This window comes from Lagenorhynchus albirostris, chromosome 6 (assembly GCF_949774975.1).
Source record: "Lagenorhynchus albirostris chromosome 6, mLagAlb1.1, whole genome shotgun sequence".
Classification (NCBI taxonomy): domain Eukaryota; kingdom Metazoa; phylum Chordata; class Mammalia; order Artiodactyla; family Delphinidae; genus Lagenorhynchus; species Lagenorhynchus albirostris.
The window spans coordinates 86,355,191-86,380,513 of record NC_083100.1 but is presented as its reverse complement, the minus strand read 5'-3'; the positions used below and the strand labels follow the sequence as shown (position 1 = coordinate 86,380,513).

Sequence of the window (25,323 nt, the reverse complement as noted above, 5' to 3'; positions counted from 1 at the left end):
AATAAATTGAAGTCTTACCACCTGGGATTCTAACAAATCTATGCTGATATCTGGAAAAGTACATTGTTCTTTCCTAGATTTTACTTAAATCCAGAGTGACTCAAAATTTCCACACCTTCTCCACCCTAGAAGAAACTTTCAACTTTTATCGATCACTGAATGACATTTCCAACTTTAGTCCATATTTGTTTGAGCTAAAAAGGTAATTTTATTAAATCATTTAGAATTAATTCAATCAAATATCTGAATAAATTTTATGTTTCAAGTTTTCTTCTTAGTCTCATCACTCAAACAGAAATAAAAGTACTGATTTCACAGTAATTTTAACTGCAGTGAAGTTCCTACTAAGTAAAGTAAGTAGACAACCCAACCTATAAAAGTTTTAACTTCAGAATAATTGCAGTAAGTTGTGTGCTTGAGCAGTTGAATTCCATGGACAGTTTTCTATTTTAAAAACATAAAATGTACACAAATAAGGTTAAGGTAGCAAAGTTTGACATCTTTGAATTTTATTCCCTTTTCCTTTTGTAGACCCCTGTGTAATTCTAATAAAATGAGGACAGGCAAAGGAAAACCAGAAAGTATTGTCAACCCAAAATATAAATAATCAGTCTTTGCTAAGCAAAATTTGGCCATGTCAGTCATCCAAAATGCACTAATGCAAACTAAACTGAAATATATTTCTTTCATACTCAAGTGACCGTGGCACAATCTTTACATAAAAGTCACTTTCTTTTATACATTCCCTTATTCATTTATTCATTCATTCATTCATTCACTCATTCATACATATTTCACTTGGCATCCAGAAGGGAGTGTAATAGGATGCAAAAGAAGTACATCTATTTCTATAGGAAAGAGGAAGAAATTACATTGATCTTGTTCTACTGTGTAAAGCTTCCTTCACCTTGAATATTCTTCTCCAGCTTACTCTATATTGTAAACTTCTATTCATTTTTAGTCCTCCAGCTCAAAGTTACCAACTCCATAAATCCATCCCTGTCTTCCTCATTCTGAATTAGTCCTCTCTTTTCTTTATCCCCAAACTATAATTTCAGTGGTTGAATATTTTAATACCTTCCAAGGAGCCTGTGAACTATCTCTGGTAGATAGAGATCACCTTACTTCGCTCTGCTTTGTTATTGCCTAAAAGAGGGTAGGAAAGAAAGGAAGCAGGACATGAAATCTTTCAGTGGTTTTAGAATTGCTATTTATTTACAATTTCTCACCCTTCTTGTGGAAACTCTTCTGCCCATGGGTGCTCCTTTGGTAGAGCCTGCTCCTCCCACCAGCCTCACAGTGTTGGGCTACTCCTATGTTAAGTCTTTGGACTTTTCTTTTCTTTTCCTTCTCCTTCAGACTACTGAGCACTATTGCTGAAATATTCCAGCCCTGTGGCTTCAGATTCCATCTGCAAGCTTTCCAAACTTAGTACTTCAGCTTCAAACTCCAGACCCTTGAAACTCTAGTCTTGCATGTTCAAACATCTATTTGACATCTCCTAGGATGTTTGGTAGACATCTCACATTTACCTAGAGCACTATTTACCTTGGCTTCCGAATGGCTTCCATGGCTTCCATGTGTTCTCGACCTCAGGAAATACCTCTGCTCTTTGCCAGCCGGGGTCACCCTCCATACTATTCTGTCTTTTCTACTCTCATCAACAAATCCCACCTCAAAAATATATTCTATATTCAACCACTCTCAGTTACTTCCACTGTTACCACCCTACCCAAGCACTATCATCTCTCACTGGACTATCTCACCAGCCCCCTAACTGGCCTCTCTGCTTCTTTTCCTGACGCCCTTACATATAACCTCCACATGGCAGCTAGAAAGATCATTTAAAAACATAAATCACTTTAAGTCACTTTCCTGCTCAATAATTTCCAATTACTTAGAATAAAATCATACTTAAAATAATATCTATTGCCCTTCCTGTGACCTATAGGGTCCTACCTGCTTTGTCCCCCAGGCTACCTTATCAGTTTCATCCTCAGCCATACTTCCTGTTTATCATTTCACTCCAGCCACACCGGCCTTCTTGCTGCTTCTCCAGGGTATGCAACTTACTCCCATTTGCTACTCCTCTGATGAGATGCTCTGCCTGTGTATTGGTATGGCTCATGCCTTCACTTCTTTGGGTCTCTGCTCAATGCCACTGTCTAGCAAATGTCTGCCCTGACAACACCTCTCTCTTTCTATCTCCCTGCCACGCTTTATTTTCTCATAGCACCTATCACTATCTGACATTGCATTCCATGTTAATGTCTTTATGTGTTTGTTTCCTCCATTTACATACAGGCTGTGTAAAGACAGAGAGTGTTCTGTTCATTATTCCATCCTCCGAAGGCACTGAAAAATATTCAGGGATGGATAGATTGAATGGATGAATACAAAAATGCAGTAACATTCACTTGGTCAAACCATTCTCTTTAGTATTGTGATTCTGTGCACACACGTATAAGGGGAGGGTGTGTGTGTGTGTGTGTGTGTGTTTAATTCATGTGTTGTGCTGCTCTGGGTAAGCAGAGGTAAGGAGAAGTATAGGGCAAAGTGTTGCCTAGGGGAGACAAATACAGAAAAATTTTATTCTCCTTGTTACATTTGGGTTAATAAACTCTTCATTTAAGATACAAATTCCTTCCTGATTAGTGGACCCACCAATGTGTCCGTTGCATTAACTGGACCAAAATTGAGTTGAGATCTATTTTTAATGAGTTTAGGAGCTTAAAGCAAAGGGGCCAAAAGGTACTTCATAGAAGCATTGTTTGGGGTTGAGGGTGAAATTGTGAAAGGAGGTGATGGCTGGAAGCCTGAAAAGGGAAGAAGGAGAAAACATGGAAAGGACTGGGGAAGAACTCACCATACCATCTGGATGGCAGCTAGCCTGTCTCTGACAGTCATCTTTGGGCCGATCTTGTCAAAGGATGCCACCCCTGCAGCCAACTGTCTAATGCCTATTGGAAGCTGCAGACCCCAGCCTACCCTTGTTTGAGAAGATCTTCTCCCTAGAGCCTAAGCCAGTTTCCTCCAGGCCAGCCTTTCCGGAGTAGACATTATCATTTTCCACCAGCGACTTTAAAGTCTGTTTGTAGATGAGATCCAAAAATATGAATAAACATGTGGGGGGGAACTATACACAGAAGTGTATATACTTTAATTCCTATTTATTTAGATTCCAAACTACCTAAAAGTTAAAATAATTAAGCTTTTCCCTGTACTTGCCTCTTATGAGAAAAGAAATCACAAGTAAACAAGGCAATGAGAGAGATTTACTTTCAGTGTATATTAGAGACTCAACGGAGTATCAGCCCAATTTTTGATATCTATGTAACAAAAAGCAATAGCTGATATTTTTAATCAAAGCCCTGAGACATCATAAGGCAATGCGGTACCTTCCGAAGCACTTAAGATAGATTAAGTTCAGTGCTAGTGTTTTAGCATTAAACGTATTTTTCCGCATCTTAATTCAAAGACATAAGCCATCAGTAAACTATAGTTCTTAACTTAAATCACCTATTTCTCCAAAACTATTCAGTAAAGTTGTGGGAAAGTTATATGATGGGGGCTCATATAGTGGGTATTTTAAAGGTGAGGAAGAGAAAAATGTAAGAATGGAAGTGGAGAAAATATAAGGATAGAAATACGATTCCCTCATAAGCAATCTGAAAGTTTTGGTCTGGAAACCTACTCCCAAAAGGAAAAGCAAATGTCACTTACAGTTTAAAATCAAAAGATGAAATCAGTGAAATTGCTGACATTACCTGTGTTGAGAATATTATTTTAGCCCTCCACTCTCCACTGCCCTGCCCTTATAGCAACCTATTGGGAAATGATCTGCCCATGTGTATGGCAGTCCAGAGGGAGAAAATTTCCAAGTGAATGCTACCTACTATGGAAGCTACATGGGCTGTATTTTTTCTCATTTCAACCCATTTTTTAGACAAAATCTCAACCCGTTGGACATTGTCTATTGGAACTTCAGATCTCGAGTAATTGATGAACAGAAGTCGCTAGGACAGTAATGGTGGTGGAGGTGACAATGCGTATAGCATCCTGACCCAGCTCTCAAAGTTACAAGGCAGTTGCTCTATTTCCTTTTTCTTATTTCGTGGATCTCCTGAGAACCTTGGATTAAACATCTCCAAGACTGGTCCCTCGCCTCCAGTATTTTCTTTGAGGAATTAATAAATTACTTTAATTTTTTTGTTTGTTTTTATTTTATTTTGGAGTATAGTTGCTTAACAATGTTGTGTTAGTTTCAGGTGTACAGCAAAGTGATTCAGTTATAAATTACTTTTAGTTCTCAGTAAATTCTTTGAGTTTCCTCCTACCCCTATCCTTCACCATCATTTGAATAAATTTTTCTTTGCTTAAGATAGCCACAGTGGATTTTTTTCTATTGTAGCCAAAATCCTTGATGAATATGCCTCATTACCAAAATAATTATCCAATATGTGTGTGTGTGTGTGTGTGTGTGCGAACAGTTCAGTTTTTTGTTGTTGTTTTCTCTTCCCCTCTTTATTTCTTCATGTATGTAGTTCTAGGTGCTTTGTTTTTTTCTTTAAAATTCACTAGAGTGGCCGCAATGGGCCTCTGTCCTGAAAGCAGAATAACATCATTTTGAAAAGCATGTGGAGACTGTCTCCCTGCATAAATGATGATAACACCGTCACATTATTTGAACATTTAACTGCCTCTATTGAGTAGTTTTCCTCATAGTTTTGATTCATTTGGAATCTAACTGACAAAGATCCCATTACTGGGTGTTCTTTTCATTTTTTTGTCAAAAAATACATAGCAGAGATGAGGGAGAATGAAGCTAATTTGTGATCTGGGAGGCTTAACCTGGTTATGCTGATGAACTAACTAAATCGGTCAAAAGTTTGAGAGCTTAAAGATTAAAAACCACCATTCCCTAGTTAAACTCTAATTCATTATGTAAACAACGTGATTTGTAAGTGCAGTCATGTGGAAGGTCTATTTGTTTTTCTCACCAAAAGATGCTTTCAAAGAAAAATTACAGAAAATGGATTTTCTCCAACCAATGTGTTGCCTGCCACCCCTGGTACAAGCGCTGAAGCAGGAGAACAAAGATGTAATGATCACACCAGCCAAGGCCATAGGCATGTGCAGAGCATTCTGAAAATATTGGCACCCCTAGCAAGAGGTGTTTTCTAAATACAAAAAGTTGTTAAGAGAGGAATAAAGGATTACCAGTGAGCCCACAGATGGGACTATAGATGGGGAGCCGGGAGCTCAGGGTTCTGGGACTGCTCCCTTTTTTGGAATACCATAAGGAGGGGAAAAGCAGAAACAATCCTTAATGTTGTGCCAGCCTAGCAAGCATGGAAGTTTAGGGGGCAAAAGCTAGGTCATCAATGCTTGCCAAGAAAACAAAACACCTTCTCTCTCCCTCCCCCTTTCTTTACACGGTTTTAAGAAAGAAGGTTCTGTGGTTCAAAGACATTCCTATAATTTAATGGTCTTCCTTGGTGTATCAAACTCTGGACTGTATCAGAGTTACAGATGGGTGGCAATCTTACAGCAGCCCCTAAATTGGACAATGATGTCTAAGCTAAATCTCTATGATTTACTTCCTTTGGATATAGCACTTTTGACTTTGCAAAGTCGTTTCATGTATAACACCATCTCCTCCACGTTATATAATTCACCATGTAATGTTGAAGGCTAATGTTGTAGTCAAGTTGGTTTTTAGTTGTAATTGATAGAAACTTATTTAAATTGCAAACGTAGGAATGGAATTTATTGGACTACTTAACTGAAAAGTCCAAGGGACAAGGATAGCTTCAGGCATGACTGGACCTCTGGGCACAAAATGCTATCGAATCTATCTCCTCCATCCCTCAGCTGTTTTCCACTCTGTTGGCTTCATTCTCCAGTATGTTTTCCCAGAAGCTGGCAATATAACTTCTAGAAGCTTAGACTCATATCCTCATAGTTTACCAAATCCTATAGAAAGAGGGCTCCTCTTTCCCAGCAGCACTAAAAAAAGGAAGCCTCAGGATTTGCTTGCCCAGATCCAGCTGGGTCATGTGTTCATGTCTGAACCGATTACTGTGGCCGGGGGAGGAAATGCATGTTCATCCCTGGAGCTGGAGCTGGTGAGGTCAGCACTACTCAAAACAAATGGCAGCAGAATGAGAAAGTATCATCCCCAAAGGAAAACCAGGGTGCTCTTACCGGAGGATAGAAGAATAGTTCCAGGGCCAGCAAAACGAACAGACATACAACATACTCTTCCTAACCAGCATCATCTGTAACAGGGGGTCTCGTTTAGTTATTTTCCCAAGGCTAGTCCTTTCTATTGTGATTGTAAGCCCTCTTCGAAACCTTGTGGACAATGCTATCCACGTACTAGCCAAATTTGTCTAGTTGCATTAAACTGAAATTCCCTCTAACTTCTAATGCACCCCATGGCAACCATATATGGTGCCTAGGCATCAGGAAGTGAGAAGTTGAGGTGTGTCTGTTTCATTCACCTCTCTGTCTGCATATTAGCTTCAGTAACACTCATTCACTGCACATCACCATCTCCCCAAATGGCTGCTTTTGCCCTGCAGTGTCTAAATCTAGACGGCCTTTCAATTCAAATCCCTGGAGCAGGTAGTATCTCTGATACCACCTCAGTCTATAGTGTCCCAATTCTAAAACTTTTGCAGGACAAATTGCACTGACCCAGCTTGGGCCACATGACAACCTTTGATTCAATCAGGTTTACCTGAAAGGCTAGGTCCTTCTACTACAGAGCCATACCTTCTTGGGTAAGTATAGCCACTTTAAAGACAGGATATAAGTGAGATGGAATTTTTTGACCTTTCTGGTAACTAGTGAAAGCAAACGTCTCCCTTCTATCTAATGAAGTTCAACATATCTAAGCTCTTTTTTCACCAGGGCGTTATTGGCAATCAGGGAGGGATTGTTTTCTCTCCCAGTGAGGGATTGCCTGCACTTACCTGGACCACCCAGTAAGTGGCAGTAGCACACCTCCCCCACCCCAGGCATTATAGCAACCAAAAACAGCCAAGAGGGCGTCTCACCCCCTCTAGAGCATTCTGGCAATCAGAAACACTCTGCAATTGAAATTCTCTCCTATCCACCCCAAATGAAAATCTTTCCCCAAGTCCCGTCTTTCCTTATAATTAGTGAATTCCCACCACTAAACTTCTAAAAAAGGGGGTCTATTTGCTACCTCTACTTCTTACCTTCTCTTCAAATCTTTACCACAAACATCTGCTTCTCAGTTTCATTCTATGAAAGCCATTTTCCTTATGATCAGCAATAGTCTCTGAATTTCACCTGGATATCCCATCAGTGTTTTGCTGGGTCTGAAATGCTATCCTAACTTCTAAACATCAATCTCTCTTTTCTTCTCCAAACCCTCAGGTTTCAGCATCTTAGTCTCCTTCAACCAAGCAAAAAACCTGAAAGTCCTCTTTGCCTGGTGGGTTGGCTCACCTCCCGCATCCAGTTTACAAATCCCACTGAATCACCCCATCTCTTCGTTGTCTTAGTTCAGGTCCTTATCTTTTTTTTTTTTCCCCAGAGCCTGATGTTTTGTAACTATGAACAAACGACTCAATATCTTTGTGCCTCATTTTTCTCTCCTATAAGATCAGGATGGTAATAGTATCTACCACCAAAGTGTTAAGGATTGTTATAAAGATTAAATAAGTTAAAATATATAACGTACTTTGACCCTTGCCTGGCTAAATATATCTTCGCTATTTATTATTGAGCGTCCTTGCAATAGCACTAATCACATCATATTATAACTGGTTTTGAGAGCTGTTCTTCCCCCTACACTGTGGGAGATCATGCTTCATGGATCATTGCATCTTTAGGATGGAGCACACTGTCTGGACAACAGTGGGCATGTAATAGATAGCTATGGATGAATGTCAATCTTTGCATTCTTTACAATGCCCTGCATATGGTAGGTGCTTATGAAATATTTGCTGAATTGAATTAAATAGCATTGAATTGATCTGGAGAGAATACATAATAAGAAATGCCATAATATAACATAAAACATAATGAGTTTAAATTTTAAGGTGAGAGAAATTTCCTTTGAGACTCCTTCTTAGGATTGACTCTAAACAAATGCATATTTCCACGTTCTAACCAAATTTAGATTTTTTTCTCTATTTATTTGCTCCCCAGTTTTGGTTTCCATGTCCTGTCAACTCTGTTTTCATTCTCACAGCATAGCTTAGATCACCAAAAATCCAGAATCCTATTATCATCTTTATCAGTAAGCTATTGATGCCTAACAAACAAACATAGAATCTCAGTGGCAAACTGCAAAAAGCACTTATTTTTCATGTGTCTGTGGGTCAGTCTACGGCAGGCTTGAATGGACAGCTCTGCTTTAAGTTGTAGGTCTGACTGGACTTGTCTCCTCACTGAGGGTTGACCTCAGTTCTGTGCTATATGTATTTACTCTGGAGCCCAGACTGAAGGCGCAGCAGCTACCCAGGGAAACTCTTGTCTTGGCAATAGTGAAGAAGCAAGGAGATGAGTAGAAATCTGTAATGTGTCTGAAGGCCTCAGTCTTGAATTGACACATCATTTCCACACATGCTACGTTATCCAAAGCAAGTCATATGGCCAAGCCCTATAGCAGTGAAATGAGGAAAATGTTGCCCACTGTAGTGAGTTTTACTACACAGGCAGATGGCAGAGGTAGTCAATGTATGAATCTAACTCAGAGAAGATGAGATGAATTCTCAATGATGATTAAATTTACCACAAGCCTATCCTGATTCTGGTCTTCCCAAGCAATCACATTAGCCTCTTAACAAATCTCTTTGTGTTCAGTCTTCCCCACTATCTATGTCCCCCATTTTTGTATGAACCTTTTGGTTACAGGTGATAGAATACCCAGTTAAAAATTATTTATATTATATTTAATTATTATTATATTTATATTCATATAACAGGAAGTCTAGAGAATATGTTTTAGGATAGGTTTAAAAGTTCAACAATATTGTTGAGGTCTCAGGTTTTTGTACCTTCTTTTTTAATCATGTTTAGCTTTTGTTTGCAAGCTTCTTGCCTCGTGGTGACAAGATTGCAGCAGTAGCTCCAGGCATTGCATGATTGCACAGTGATGTTCAAAGCAGGAAGGAAGAAAGAAAGAATGTCTTCATATACCCCTCTCCGTTTATCAGGGAAAAAAATCTTCTCTTGTAGATTCCCAAGTCACGTTCCCTTACATTTTACCAACCAGAACTATCTAATTTAAACTAACTAAAGCTACAGGGGAAACAGAAGTCAATGGAGAACACTTTCAGGTTCTGTCTTATGAGTGGACTTTAAAAACAAGAAAGAAGGGGCTTCCCTGGTGGCGCAGTGGTTGAGAGACCACCTGCCGATGCAGGGGACACAGGTTCGAGCCCTGGTCTGGGAAGATCCCACATGCTGCGGAGCAACTACGCCCGTGAGCCACAACTGCTGAGCCTGCGCGTCCGGAGCCCGTGCTCTGCAACAAGAGAGGCCACGATAGTGAGAGACCCACGCACCGCGATGAAGAGTGGCCCCCACTTGCCACAACTAGAGAAAGCCCTCGCACAGAAACGAAGACCCAACGCAGCAAAAGTAAATTAATTAATTAATAAACTCCTACCCCCAACATCTTCTAAAAAAAAAAAAAAAAAGAACAAGAAAGAAGTTGGGAGGGGAATAGCATGTGTATAAGAAATCGATGGTATTTGTACACTCTCAATTACCTGCCTGATTTAATATTTAAGACTCTTCATAACATAATCTTCATCTCCTTTTAAAGCTTAATACATCAAGATTTTTCTAAATAAGAAAGAGTGAATGTTTTTCTCAGCACACCACATCCTTCTCATCACTCTTCTCATCATTGATATGTTTGTTTGCCTCTCCTCCATCTTCTCCAAATGCCCTTTTTGTCCTTTTTCTTACCTCTCCAATCTAAGTCTTACTTATCCTCGAGGATTCATTTCTTCTTTGGGAAGTCTTCCATGTGCACTCAAGGCTGTTCAGGTTGTCCTGCCACATGTATCTGTGCTTCCCCAGGTATAATATTTTTCACGATATGTTCTTACCTGTTTACTTATATGATGCCCGCACTAGTCAAGAAACTTTTAGAGTATAGGAATTGAGTCTTGGTAATTGTGTTACCAGTGCCATTCCTAGTTCCTGATGCAGAGCAGGCACTCAGAATTTTTTTTTTTTTTTTTTTTTGGCAAATAACTGAGTGAATGAAACTGTAAATACACTAGAATGCCTTCATCTTCATCTTCCTGTATCTGCCTATCAGAAGAAAAAAAATAAACAAACGAAACCTCTCTCCAGATTTTAACACCACTCCATTCAGGAATCTATCTTTTTGGAATGATCTCCATCTCATAAACTTCCCTCCACTCTGCCCCCACCAAACACCACATCTGCACTACATGACACAAAAAACTCGATACTATAGAACATCCTCCTTAGCACTGAGTACCTTTTATGATACCTGTTATAGTCTATTTTTTTATATTATTTGAATAGTTCTTTCAGCCCTACAGTATTATGACCTCTTGATATCTTTTTCACAACCTAATATGCCTACTTCATCACTACAAGTATAGAAGATAATAAATATTTGTGAAATTCATTTGAATTATGATTACTATTAAAGGATTTTCTACTCTATAACAGTTCCCCCTGACTGTAACCTCTGGCCAAATTAAATGATCAAATCTGAAGTTTTGGATTATTTTTCTTAAGTAATATTTTATTTTATCCTTTCTTATAGTGGTGACACACTGTTTTTGAACAAATCTTTGTTACTTGACCAGCTATTCAAAGGAAATACCTATGATTATTTCCCACTTCTCTACACTATGTTACTGTGTTTTGAGCTTATCTTCTTTCTCTCTCTTGCAAAAAATGCACATTTCCATATTGAAGTACATTATTATTGGTGTTTTAGCCTTAATTCTTTCCCTCTCTGCTAAGTTCTCAATTCAAGCCATCACCTTTTCTGAGAAATGGATGAAAATCGTGACTTTCTTGAAGTCTCACCACAGTCCATGTTGACTACCCCTTTGTAATAATGCATCGTTTAGCATTCTGTTATGCTGCATTTTATATTTTTCTCCCCATTTCTGCTAAAAATATGTTTTAAATGCATTGAAGACCTCCACTGATGATTAAGATGCTGTCTTACAGTCAATAATTCAATAAATATTTATTGAACTTCTAATGTATGCCAAACGTTGTCGAGTTACTGGGGATCCAGTAATAAAGGAAATAGGAATAGTCCTTACTCTCCTGGGTTTTGCATTCTAAGCAAGGGAAGCAACTAACCAGTAAACATATCAATCTAATATGTCAGGTGGAGAAAAGTGCTCCAAGAAAAGTAAGGTGGGGCAGCATGGAGAGTTCTATTGGCAGTGGTTGCCAGGTTCTATTTAAAGGTGGATAGGAAAGGCTACAATAAGAAGGTGACATTTGATCAGAGAGCTAGGACAATAGAGCTCCATGCAGAGGAAATAATAAGTGCAATGTCCCTGAGGCAGAGCATGAATCAGCAACGTCGACAGAGTGGTGGCAGGCAAGTGATGAGCGGGAAAGAGTAGAGAGGAAGCAAATGAAATCAGTTAATTGGTGGAAGGTCAGGTCGTTCACTGCCTTGGAAGTGATGTTAGGGAATTGGATTTCATTCTGTGGTAGAGGGGAAGCCCTTGAACCTACTAAATATTTGTTTCATTATCAGTAATCAACATCTATGCTGTTTAAAAAGGTTCTGGAAATGGATGGTGGTGATGGTCGCACACCAATGCACATGTACTTAATGCCACTAAACTGTACACATAAAAGTGGTTAACATGGACACTTTTATGTTACATATATTTTAACACAGTTTTAAAAAATCTTTGCGTGAATGCCGTGGACCCAAATTTGTGCTAGGCACTGGTGACCGTAAGAACATATAAGCAATGCAGCACTCAGAATCTGCTTTGAGAAAATACATTCCATATATTATAAGTGTAAATACACAATGCAAGGTAGCATAAATCATGTTCCAAATGAGAGGGCTAGGCTAGAATTTCACAAAGTGTGTTCTGGGAAACATTAGTCTGGAGAGATGCCCTTTGAAATAAAAGGATCTTACTCAGATAAGTTTGGGAAATAATGCATCCTCCAGTCCCGCCTGGAGATTCCCAGTGCACACTGGCATAACACAGGCTCTAAAAATAAGTACACATGAAAGAAACCTGTTTAACTTTGTTTAACCCAATGTGGCTAAACCATTTTTGATTACAGGCTTTTTCCCCAAAATCGCCTATTAACATCCTGAAGAACTGGTATTGCAAAGAACCTATGTTACAGGAGACATAAAGCTGAGATAGGAAGGATAGAGTTTATGGAGAAAGAGCCATCTGAGCTGAGCCCTAAAAGAAAGGGGATACTTAGATTAGAGAAGAGGAAGGGCATTCAAGGCAGGAGAGATGTGAAGAAATTCACTTCAAAGTAAGTCTCCGGGAACTTGCTTTCTTCGAATATCATTGAGCCACAGGGTGAGTCTTCTACATATACTAACAACATCGTAATTTTGATAACCGTTGACAAATTTGTTCTCAAACGCTAAGACACCAATTCGCTAAGATTAATTATTTTATAGAAGTTTTCTTAATTCCTTGTCATTATTTTATAGACAACAAAGTTAAGCCCAGAGACTATAAATTACTCAGTCATCCCTGCCTAATCGATGGCAGAGTGTTAGTTTTCTTTCTCTGGGGCCGGAGTCCTGTTCCATAGAGAAGGGAGTTATGGTCTTTGTATGTCTGCAATAGACACTTTGGAATTAAAGCAAAAAATCGATTCCTATGCAAGATGCAGATTTCATCATTCAGTGGATATGGAAACAGAATCAAATTAAAGAACAACGCAAGCCTGGATTTTAATGAAGCTCATCTTTGTTTCTTTTGCAGATCAAATTTTTGGCTCTCATCTGCACACAGTGTGTGAACGTGAAAATTCCACAGTTCCGCGGTTTGTAAAGCAGTGCATTGAAGCTGTCGAAAAAAGAGGTGGGTAACTGAATATACAGCAATTTCCCCCAATACTGTACCCTCTACACAACCAGTGCTCAAGTTAACAGCACTGACAAGCTATGAAATTAAAATTTGACTTTTGTTAATCAGTTAAGAGGATCAAGTTTCTTATTAACTTCAGTTTGTTTTCACAGTAGGGACATCAATAATTCCCACTAATGTTCTTTTTTTAATATTTTTTTCTGTCTGACATGTTGTTGATTCAATCGCAAACTTCTTGTTTTCTCGCCAGTGATAAAACATTCATAAAATGTCAGCACTCACAGTGTTAGAACCCTCCTAACATTCATGCTGGTAGATTTTGTGCCAGAACGTACTCTGGTAAGCCCCCAACATTACCCAAGTGAAGCCAACAGCGTTTCTACTTGCACATGGTGATATTGCATCTTCCACGTGTATCTGTTCAGCACAGAATATGCCTAACTGGTTTTCCTGGAACAATTAACAGACACACCTCCAGTGTTGAGATGACCTTTGATTCCTATATTTCAACATTCTGTTTTCCATTTGAAATTATTTCATCTTACTGAGGGGAACAGAACAAAACCCATTTGACTCATCATTTCTATGCTAGTCTATCTGTGGGGTGTGTTTCCTTCAGACTCTGACTTTATTCATTCAAGGTCATTTTCCCTGAAAGATACATGCAGTAGGTGCAGAGTCTCAAAAAATATATTGTATAGAAATGTGAAGCTTCATCACCATCTGTTACAAGTTTACAACATATTCCCAGGATCTGGGGGAATATATATCATGTAAAAGACAGAGGTGTTTCCAGAAAAAGAAGTGGTGAATCTATTCCCCTTTTCAGCTCCCAGTCTCTTAAAACAATAGAACCAAGGGAAGAAATCTTTACCAAGTTATCTGCTAGGGAAAAGCCATTTTAATTCTCTCGATGTTACCTGGCTTTATTATAGAAACATAATAAAAATGGTCTGCAATTTCCAGCTCCTGGAAATTCATACTTTGATTATACTGTAAGGACAGCCTTGGGATCCTATTATTCCCATGTCAGTAGGGAATGAGAGAATAACAAGAAGGGGACGAGTAGGTAGAGAAAGTGGATAAAGTGAGCAGCTTTGGGGAAAAGCATATCAACACATCAGAGAGAAGAGCTGAGGGTTCAAAGAGAGAGGAGAAAACAGTAAAAGCAGAATGAACACAAGGAGAGGTATCTGTGAGGAATGGAATCAATTGGAGTTTAGAGAGAATTGTCTTTTTATTGTATGTTGCAATCTCATTTAATTGTGTAAGTACATATTTTAGGAATAAATATTATTTAATAAGTACTTAAAGCCAAATGGATCACTGAAAATGTTATAATGCCATTATTGCTAATAGTTATATTATCATCATTTTCAGGAAATCTTCATTCTCTTATAAATACTCAGCACTGATGGTGTGAGCACTGTTATATTAGCAAAAATCCAAATAGGACTTTGGGGGAAGCTGTACATAATAAGATGTGTGCCCATAAAAAAAGGGTTCTATAACTCTCTATTTATGTACATACCCCAGGCAAAATGAGAACTCTGCTAGATACAGCCTTGTGGCATGCAAACACCATGGTATTGCAGAATAGAAAATGCCCATAAATAGAAACTGTATGTTTTGTTCATGGTATTTTGTTGGTGATTTTTAATAAAATAAGACAATGTATTTTCTGACAGGGGCAATCATATTTGGCATTATATTTCATTGTCCCAATGTTTACTCTTAAAATGAATTTGTAGATTCAGCACTGAACAGGCACTAATCACATATGATTATTAAAGTAATTCCTAAGTGTTTTAATGAAACTCAAAGACTGCAATTCCATAAAGCAACTGATAATTCAAAGCATTTTGGCAACGTCAGCTTGAAGGAACTGTATGGAAATGTTCGACAAAAACTCAGAGACACAAGGTAAACCTCTCACATCACTGCACGATTTACAAGTGTGTGCTTTTGATTATATTTTTCTATGATCATTTGTTGGATTAATATTCTTACATTGATATGCCAATTCTGTTTACTCAAAGTGTTGTTTTTACTAAATTTTGGCATAAAGCACCTCAGGACAGAAATAATTTATGTGAATCTAAGTCCAATGTTTATGCAGGCTTCTGATGACATTTTATGCTGGGGTTGTTGTTAGGAAGTAGCATATAAAGGTGCCAAGTCTCTCAGCACGGCTGGACTCTGCATATCTAGAGCCCTCCTTCTAATGGCCAGATCCTCTTCCAGCCAAGATACTTAACTGCAGAGTCATGGGAAATGCTTATGGACCAGTTATGGGAAAGGCACTTTTAATGAAAACTGTGTGTTTACTCTCACAGTCTTAGGAAAATGGTCTCAATCCTCACTACAGCAGCACATCAGCTGTTATAAAAAATATTTGTTTCCTTTCTCCCTCTTTTTCTTGAGGTTATTTCCCCCACCTTAAAAAAATAATTTACAAACTGTAGCTGGATTTTTTTAATGCTTCTGACATGCTTGATTTCAAATGAAACAACATCAGGAGGGCATTTCTCACCATTTATCCATTCATTCCTCCATTCATTCATTCATTCATTCAGTTAGTTACTTGCACTTGGCAGAGCCAGTTTGCCCATGCTCCTCTAGTCTCCACAGGGAAATCCTACCCAGCCCTTGGCACAAGATACATTCTCTATTCATCACTGGTACAGTGGTATTAGTTACATTTTAGATTTTGCATCTCTTGGACCTACCTAGAAAGAAATCTCTTAGTGAGCCGAATGTAAACCAATTTAGCGAATCACTTGTTTAGTATGTTTCCTTATCTTGATTTGGATTTCCTTTATTCCTCTAAACCACCAGAGCATTCTCCTTCTTACCAACTATTATAACTAGATTAAAGTTATTTCTGTGGTTTCTGACATTGTCTGCTCAGCCTAGAAAACATACAGAAAACTTGGAGGGCAAACTGTAAAGGAGTGTGTTAGTCTTTAAAGCTTTTCCAAGTGGTTCATTCTCCCTTGCCTTGCCTTTACAGTTTTAGATTTTATATATATATGTGAAATCATAAGTAGCCAATGAAAAATTCAACTTATGTTTCTTCTTCCAGAGCAGTTTCTGCAAAAATATTGAATTATTGTTCAGCTAATGCTCAATACATATGGTAAACTGACTAAAAGCAGGAGATCATCTGATACTTTTTTGAGGTCTGGGGGGACAAGCCTGGAGAGGATAAGATTGTGACACACTGGTGGTATGTAGATCCAAAGAGGGAGAAGTCCAGTCTTCAGTGCTTTATAAAATACTTTCTGTAGTTTATGATGACCTCAAAGGTGTCTAGAAATTGCTTACTTAAAAATAGGGTCAGCTGTATCACTTAGAGACAAGGACCTAGGAGACATGAACTAAACAAAGTACTAAACTGGTATAATTAGTACTGAGACCTTAATCCATAGTTTTTTATATGAAAACTATGTAACTGACTGGCTACTCTTTGTGAAGACCAGTTACTGATATTGGGAAAGAACGGCACACAGTGTGTGCGGCATTGTAAACACTCACTGAAGTAACAGACACTAGTTTTTATTGCATTTCGGCAGTAAGTAACTATTCAGTACCTACTCTGTGTCAGTCTCCATACTACCAGCTGAGAATATAGAGCAGATATACATTAAACAAACTGTGATAAGTGCTGTGAAAGAAAAGAATAGATATTGTGCTAGGAGAAAGAACAACCACTACAGTAATAATAAAAAAACAATAGGAGAAGTTTGTCAGCTTAAAAATGGCATAATAGGGGATGGGGGAAATGGAAAGATCTTGGTCAAAGGGCATAAAGTTGCAGTTATGCAGGATGAATAAGTCTAGAGACCTACTATACAAGCATGATGACCAGAGTTAACAATACTGTGATGAATACTGAAATTAAGCTAAGAGAGTAGATTTCAGGTGCTCTCGTCACAGACAAAAATTGGTAGTTATGTGAGGAGATGATATGTTAATTAGTTGGTCATTTTGCTGTGTCTATCAAATCATCATGTTGTACACCTTAAATATATATAATTTTGGGGCTCCCCTGGTGGCACAGTGGTTGAGAGTCCACCTGCCGATGCAGGGAACACGGGTTCGTGTCCTGGTCTGGGAAGATCCCACATGCCGCGGAGCGGCTGGGCCCGTGAGCCATGGCCGCTGAGCCTGTGCGTCCGGAGCCTGTGCTCCGCAACGGGAGAGGCCACAGCAGTGAGAGGCCCGCGTACCGCAAAAAATTAAAACCAAAACAACGAATATATATATATATATAATTTTTATTTAGAATATATTTCTAAATGACATTATAAACCCTGAATAATAAAACACATACTCTTCTGGTTTTAGCCTCCTGATAAGACCAGAAGTTTAATTACAGCCTATTTCCCAGGTTATTTTCTTGACACATTGTGACAGCACAATACAAGGTGTCACTTGGTGTGAGATACCCAAAAGAACATGCCATAAATGATGAACCAGTCCTTTTTCTACACAACAATACCATACATTGCCAAAGACTTCCTTTATATAATAATGGAGTTAACTAAATGAATGAACACATTTCTACACTAAATGTATTTTTATGCATTGAATATATTTTTGTTTGTAAAGGAATAGGGCTGGTTTTAAAACAATTTTTAAATTACATTTGGATTGGCATTCATCCTTTGGAATATGGTTTAACAACTCATTCTTCCTCCATGATTCCCAGTTCTGATTTTTATGCCCCTGAACTATTTAACAACATTAAAATGATACCTAGAGATCTGTTGCAAACAATGTGTACACACTTAACACCACTTAACTGTACACTTAAAAATGGTTAAAATGATAAATTTTATATTATGTGGTTTTCTTTACCACAGTTAAAAATGAGTGATACCAGGTCTTCCAAATTTGATGATTCCAGCTATAAGCTACTTTGCAGAATGCCTCAGCAGATGCTAACTGACAATTTTGCTCTTTCTTTTTTCTGGAACACAAAATACTATGACAAGAATGATACACAAAATTACATATTTGACTTGGTGCCTAAAAGCCACCCTGGGATCCATAACCTTGCTTAAAGATTTAAGAAAGACCTTTAGTCTACTTCTGAGAAGGTCCTTAGCCTCAAAAACTTTATCTCTCTACTTGACTTCTTAGCAGCTGTTATATTTTTTTGCTGTCGTTTGTTTGACAGGATCCAGTTATAGGTTCCGATGTCTGTTTAAAGAAACAAGGAGGCTGTTGGCTTTAAAATTCCTTCATTGCTTGTGTGATCAGCATTTTCCCAGGCTTTTCTACATAGTTTGCCAAGCAAAGGGACTGACCTTTTGTAGCAAACACTTTTTCATTTCAAAATGCTCACTTTGATTTTTGTCCCATTTTATGCTCATTCCAAACTGTTTACAACCCACTAAAAATGACTGTGAATTATATGTTTGTGTAATGGATTCCTTTTGTGGTCAGAGTGGAATGTTTACTTTGAACAATTAGTTATCTTTGGGTAGATTATAGCAACTTGGAAAAAGAATGGCTAAGATTATTATTATACCTTAACTGTTTCTTTTTGGTAATTCAGCTGCTGTTAACGTGAAGTTTGAGAGAAAGACACATTAAGAATCCCATGGCATTATAAATGAAATCTGTTTCTCTAATTGTGTCAGTATTTATTTAGACGTATGTATTAATATCATAAGAAGGTAAGGTTATACACCTACACAGGAGTATACTTACCGAGTCATAAAAATTCAGAACAAGGACGATACGTAAATACATGGATATTTACTATTATATATAGTGCGTGCCTTGCTTACTTAACATGTACTTGCAAATTAAGTAAGGCATGCCCATGTACGTACTTATTATAAAAAGAACAAGCAACATTCAGTGCACCAGTCTGCCTCTTGAGATACTACCAAGTGTTCACTTGCAAAAATAAAACTACATGGTCTATTCCCATTGCCTGATGATCTAGACCCCTGAAGGGCAGATCATAATGCCTTCCCTAGACAAGCTCTGCTCCCAGTTCTGCTAATTTTGTCCTGTTCATTCTTTCCCACTTTGGGATAATCTATTATAGTTGGATCCAGGCACGCACCAAAGGCTGATACTTCCATGAAGAATGTGTAATTTGTACTGTTTAGTTTGTGACGAGATTCTTGAAAACTTGTATGATTCTATCTTGTTCCAGAGGGACTTCTGCTTGCTAGTTTTAAAAGCAGTGAGTAAAAAAAAAAAAAAAAAAGTAACAAAAACAAAACAAACTGATAAAAATGACATGTTCAAAAAATAAAATCAAGAGTTCAAGATAAGCAGTATTCCTTTTTCCCCAGAGAATATTTGTGGACTGAACAAAAATGTTTCTAAGAGCACTGACCTATGTCTTCCTTTTTTTTTAAGTGCTTGCTTTTTATGCCTAAAGTTAGGCATCCACATGCGTTTACAATAGCAATGATCCTCCAAGAAACTCCATGAAAGTTTACAGCAAATTTTCCTTAGTTTTTAATTCTGAGTTAAAATCAAGTCCACTTTAGCGTTTTTGGTGTTTTATGTTTTGTTTTAATGCAACCAATGACAGCCACCTTCCTGACAGCAGTAGTCTTGTGGGTCCAAGTTGGAATTGGCTCTTTGGGGTAGTCATGCTGGGGCCTCTGTGTCTGTAAGAAAGCCACATTCAGGGCTAGAGGGGAAGACAAAAATCAAAAAAGAGTAAACAGGAAACAGCCAGCGAGAGTATAAAAGAGAAACTGGGAAAAGACAACCAAAAGAAATCAGAGATGACAAGGTGGAGAGAGAGAAAAAAGCTGTGTTTTGCAATTAAGAAAACAAATATGGATAAAAGGACTTGCTTGTGAGGTCTGTAATGAAGAGAAGACAGACTATTGCACCAGTTACCATCTCTGCCATAGTTACCTAATGCCTACTTCCCTGTTCCAGAGAAACATACTGCTGTTCCAGAAAATGCTTGTCAGTTAAATCTTGCCATGAATGTTCACAAATTCTGAATGTTCACAAATTCTGTGTATAGACGTGGCTACGAATTAGTTCACTGTACTTATTAGTGACATTTAATGGAGTTTATCTACATTGAGCAATACACAACAGTCTTATTATCAAAAAAAGAGAGCTTAAGACTAACAGAAGTTAACAGAGAAATGAATGTGCAGTTCAATAACCAGAAAGGCTATCTAACGTATCCAGCAACGTGGCCCTGGTCAAATCAGTCAGCGGATATTCCCACACTTTTGAGTCCAGAATGCATACGAATAAATAATGTCTCTTCCTAGATAAAGCCTGAGTCTAATTTCCAACCTCTGCCCCCACTCCCATCCCCTTTCTAAAGTTTAGGTTCTTAACATATTTTTCCTTTGGAGTCAGTTGGAAGGAAACACAGCCAAAATTAATACCCTAGGAAATTAGCCTTTTGTTGTGGATGGAGGATTTAAATAATGCAACACCTCAACATGTCAAGATGCAGTACTCTAAATTATCCTTTAGTGGTGTCATTTATATGATGGGAGTTCTGGGTCTGGGAGTTTTGTCCATTATAAACCCCAATATTCAGAAGTTAATAGTTCAACCATAAAAATAATCTTGGCTGAAAGTTGGCAGGATGTTTAAGCCTGAAAGCAAGTGTTTACAAATGTTGAAGGAAAAAAAATCACATGCTTTTGGAAAGCTTTCAGTTTTTTAAAAAATGGGAGTAATAGTGATAATAATACCACTAATAATAAGGCAGTTAGAGATTTTCAGATATTTGTTGCCTTGGGATTCAAAAATGGATTTGTAGTTTTTAAATATTTTTTTTATTCTTGTTGCATAATGTGAACCAATTGATGAAAAAGTAAATTATCAACACTTTCACAAGAGTGTCACTTTCTTTTTTGAATTAATCTATTCTTTATTGGTTGAACAAAAAATATATACGTTATATTTTGATAGGCATTTCCCTAGAGCTTAAAAATGTATGATAATTGAGAAGCCTTAAGTTAATTCAGGAAGCTATGAACAAGACCAAAATTTTATACTCTTTTGTGGGTTTCCTAATGAATAACATTCCCTTTCTAAATGCCTAGAAAAAATTGCCTTTTCCAAAGAATTTTCACACTTTCAGATGAAGTGTGTCCAAATTAAGCATTAATCATTAATCTGTGTATACCGTAAAAGAGACGTACAGATTCCAGGAGAAATAGTTGCATTGGTCTGCATAATTGAATGTGGCATATTTTCCTCTACAGGATGTTTTAAAGTAATTTACTCATCTCCTTAATAGATTCGTGTCTTAGAGATTCTTCTGAACTCTATGAGAGGTTATCTTATAGTCTAATGGGCTGTTGAGTTAGAAATGTTTTTCCTGTGTTTAAATAATCTTTTCTTTGCTAGTTTTATTCCTTTTGCCAAATTCTATACTCTTCAAGCCACTTCTATTTTCAGTTCAGAAACAAACAAACAAACAAACAAACCAAGGGCAGGATGCTTTGAAAAGAAAAACTGACCGTGCAAAACCAAAATAAGTCTGAAATGATACTGCTGGAAGAGTTCTTGAGGTTTTAGTAGACCATAGACCCAAAATGTAAAGTCGTACTCTTTTTAAGAAAATAAGAATGCCCTGAGATGTAGGGTAAAAGCACCACTTATAGAAGGAAAGTATTTAAGACATCATCTTCAGTACATTGTGTGCTCCTTTCTATAGGGAGCATGAATTTATTTTTAACTCTTCACACAGTGCCTTGCATGTGATGAATTCTCAATAAATGATGAAAGAATGGTTAAATTACATTCAACATTGTTTAAATCTTGATTGGAAAGTTGCACTCCATTGCTACACCTGCAAATGGTTGCAACTAAAAAGATGAATGACCAGCAGTTGTTGGTTGAAGGCAGCTACAAGATGTGCAGAGAAAAATGTAGCTTGCAAATCTTTCTTTTAAACATTTAAACCATTTCTGATGATATTATATTATATTCTAAATGACATCATTCTTTCCCATTGATACTCAGCTATGCTAAACATTCGAAGTTATGTTTACTTTAAGATTTTATGCTCATCAATTTTTGGAAAGCACGTTTAAGTTCCGCAGCTAATAGAACATCCATTCTCATTTCATCAGAGGAAGTCATATCCCATTAGGCATTATTTCAACACCAATAGCCTGCTGTTTTTAATTTAGTAATTGAATGGCAACTATGACTTGTAAGTGACATGTCTGAGAATGGTCAGGCATAGGCTCAGGTCCCATAACCACACAGAAAGTTGAGCACCACATCTTTTCCTTTAATTCAGACTTGGAATACCATGCTGGTGCTCCTCTGTGTTAGTTTACTTCCCTGTGAATATCTCACCTTCCTGATTTAGTGTTTCTTTTCTATGTAATCATAGAAATTCTATGTATCAGGAAATTCTTAGTTTGAAGATAGATTTTGAGTTTACAGATTCTGTCAAAGAATTTGAAATAAGAAAGATATGGTCAACGACACAGACCTATCAGTTTGAAACTAATGAACAGAGGATACCAATCCTCTACATTCTGACATGGTTTTGCTACTGGATATTGTTTGCATTTTCTCCAAAATTTACTTCACAGCAGAAAAAAGTTAAACTCTGCTGACACTATCAAAAGCTCTATAAAGACTTAGAATACACCAGTGTCATTAAAAGAGGACTATTACCTTTCTTGTTTTAAACATAATGCTCTTCAAGTTATGTTTTGCACTTTTGACAGTTTGGGCTAATAACTTAACTCTTGAGTATCCCTACAGAGTGGTGAGACACCCAACAGCACTGTAATCACTGTGGTAAGTTTTCTTTACTTTCTTAAAGGTGAGCAGTTGGCATGTATGTGAAATTGCATAGCATAATATTGGAGCCTATGTGTCTGGCCTAGAGTTTGACAGCATAAAAACACGCATTTCCTCTGGATTTAATTCTTGACTGACATTTCGTGCTACTCATTCTCTCAGTGTGATCTCAATGCCCCTAAAGCTTCAATGATTCCTTCAATGACTTTAAAGTTCCTAAACGGGCATGACTCCTCAAGCTACTTTTTTTTTTTTTTAAATAAATTTATTTATTTATTTTTGGCTGTGTTGGGTCTTCGTTTCTGTGTGAGGACTTTCACTAGTTGTGGGAAGCGGGGGCCACTCTTCATCACGGTGCGCGGGCCTCTCACTATCGCGGCCTCTCTTGTTGCGGAGCACAGGCTCAGTAGTTGTGGCTCACGGGCCCTGTTGCTCCACGGCATGTGGGATCTTCTCGGACCAGGGCTCGAACCCGTGTCCCCTGCATTGGCAGGCAGACTTTCAACCACTGCGCCACCAGGGAAGCCTCCTCAAGCTACCTTTTTATACTCAGACCTGAGGTCCAGGAACAACCCTTTTTGAGTTTTTCCCTGGCATTCCAAATTCAACTTTTTTAAACTGAACTTATAACTTTCCTCAACAAACCTGCTATTCCTCCTTTAGTCTTTAATTCAGTCAGTGGATTCATAACTACTTCCCCATTGCCCTAAAAAGAAATTCATTGGACATCTTAAATTCTTCTCTCTCATTATGTACAGCATCTTTCATCAGATCAAATGATCTGTACTTTTTTTACTATCTCTTTTTTTTTTTTTTTAAGCATTGACTAATTTAATCCTCACATCCACGGTGGCATTGGTACTTTTGTTTTTAATTAATTTATTTATTTTTGCTGTGTTGGATCTTCGTTTCTGTGCGAGGGCTTTCTCTAGTTGTGGCAAGCGGGGGCCACTCTTCATCACGGTACGCGGGCCTCTCACTATCGCGGCCTCTCTTGTTGTGGAGCACAGGCTCAGTAGTTGTGGCTCATGGGCCCAGTTGCTCCGCGGCATGTGGGATCCTCCCAGACCAGGGCTCGAACCCGTGTCCCCTGCATTAGCAGGCAGATTCTCAACCACTGCGCCACCAGGGAAGCCCATACTATCTCTTGAAGCTGATTCTTCCTCTCACCTCCCATGGCCTTAATTGTGCTCCCATAATTTCTTTTGAGATAAACCCTCTAATTGATATCACTGCCTTTGTTCTTATTTCTTCCCAGGCCATTCTTCTCCATGCTGCCAAAATTATCCCTCTTAAATATAAATAGGATTATATTATCCCTTCTGAGAGCCTTCCCATCAGGATAAACAAAATACCATACTAGTTATTACCATAAAAAGGAGAAGCATATGACCTCTGTCTACTCTCCAGCTTTATAACCTCATAAACGGCTTCCTATGCTCCAACTACATGAAGTTTTCCAAAGGCTGATATTCCTTCCATGAACTGTTTTCTCTCCTTAAAGACCCTTTCCATACCCATTTACCTGCCAAATTCCGATTGATCCTCTTGGGCATAGCACCAGAGTCACCCTCAACAATGAATGTTCTCTGACTCATACCCTCAACCACCTCTCTGTGGTCTCTTGAACATTAGTAGCCACCCCTCTCCACAGTGTTCCAGTAAGAGCTTTGCTTCCCCAACATAGCCTTTATTGCATGCAACCATAACGGCTGGTTTCATAGCCCTTTCCCCACCTAGAATGTGAGTCCTGGAGTCTAGAGACGGTCTGGTTCATCCCTGCCTCCTCACTGCTCAGCACACTAGAGCTGGCATATGTAGGGGTTCCAGTCAAGATGGACGATTAAATGGATGAATAGATGGATATTATCCAAGATTTCTTTTCACTCATCCACCCAAGCATCCATCCTTAGAGAATCAAATTCTATGCTGAGTGGCTGCTTCCCACCAGCTATCTATTTTACGTTCGGTAGTGTATATATGTCCATGCCACTGTCTCACTTCATCCCAGGGATATCAGCTCGGTGTTTTGTGACCACCTAGAGGGGGTGGGATAGGGAGGGTGGGAGGGAGGGAGACACAAGAGGGAGGGGATATGGGCATATATGTATACATATAGCTGATTCACTTTGTTATACAGCAGAAACTAACACACCATTGTAAAGCAATTATACTCCAATAAAGATATTAAAAAAAATTCTATGCTGAAGATTCATTGAACTGCTAGAAGAGATAGTGATTAAATGTCTCTTAAAACACAATGTAAAGTTACATTATCTGGAAAGGTAAAGAAGCTGCCTTAAAAGAGTTGTTTTGTTTTGTTTGGCGTTTGCATCATGGTATGATATGTGTATATATATCCACCTCAGTCTATATCCATGTTTATATCTATATGACATACCATATTAGCAATAATCTCTAATAGGATAAGACAGAACAAAAATAGAGCAATGAC

General features: G+C 38.2%; 1 protein-coding gene across 1 annotated transcript in view; it reads left to right on the top strand.

The window, feature by feature from the left end:
* ARHGAP15 (Rho GTPase activating protein 15) overlaps positions 1 to 25,323 on the top strand; it is a 621,527-nt gene that overhangs the window by 384,528 nt on the left and 211,676 nt on the right. The window contains exon 10 of the mRNA XM_060151513.1: positions 12,978 to 13,076. Within this exon, the coding sequence (XP_060007496.1) occupies positions 12,978 to 13,076 (99 nt within the window). The remainder of the gene's footprint in view (positions 1 to 12,977; positions 13,077 to 25,323) is intronic.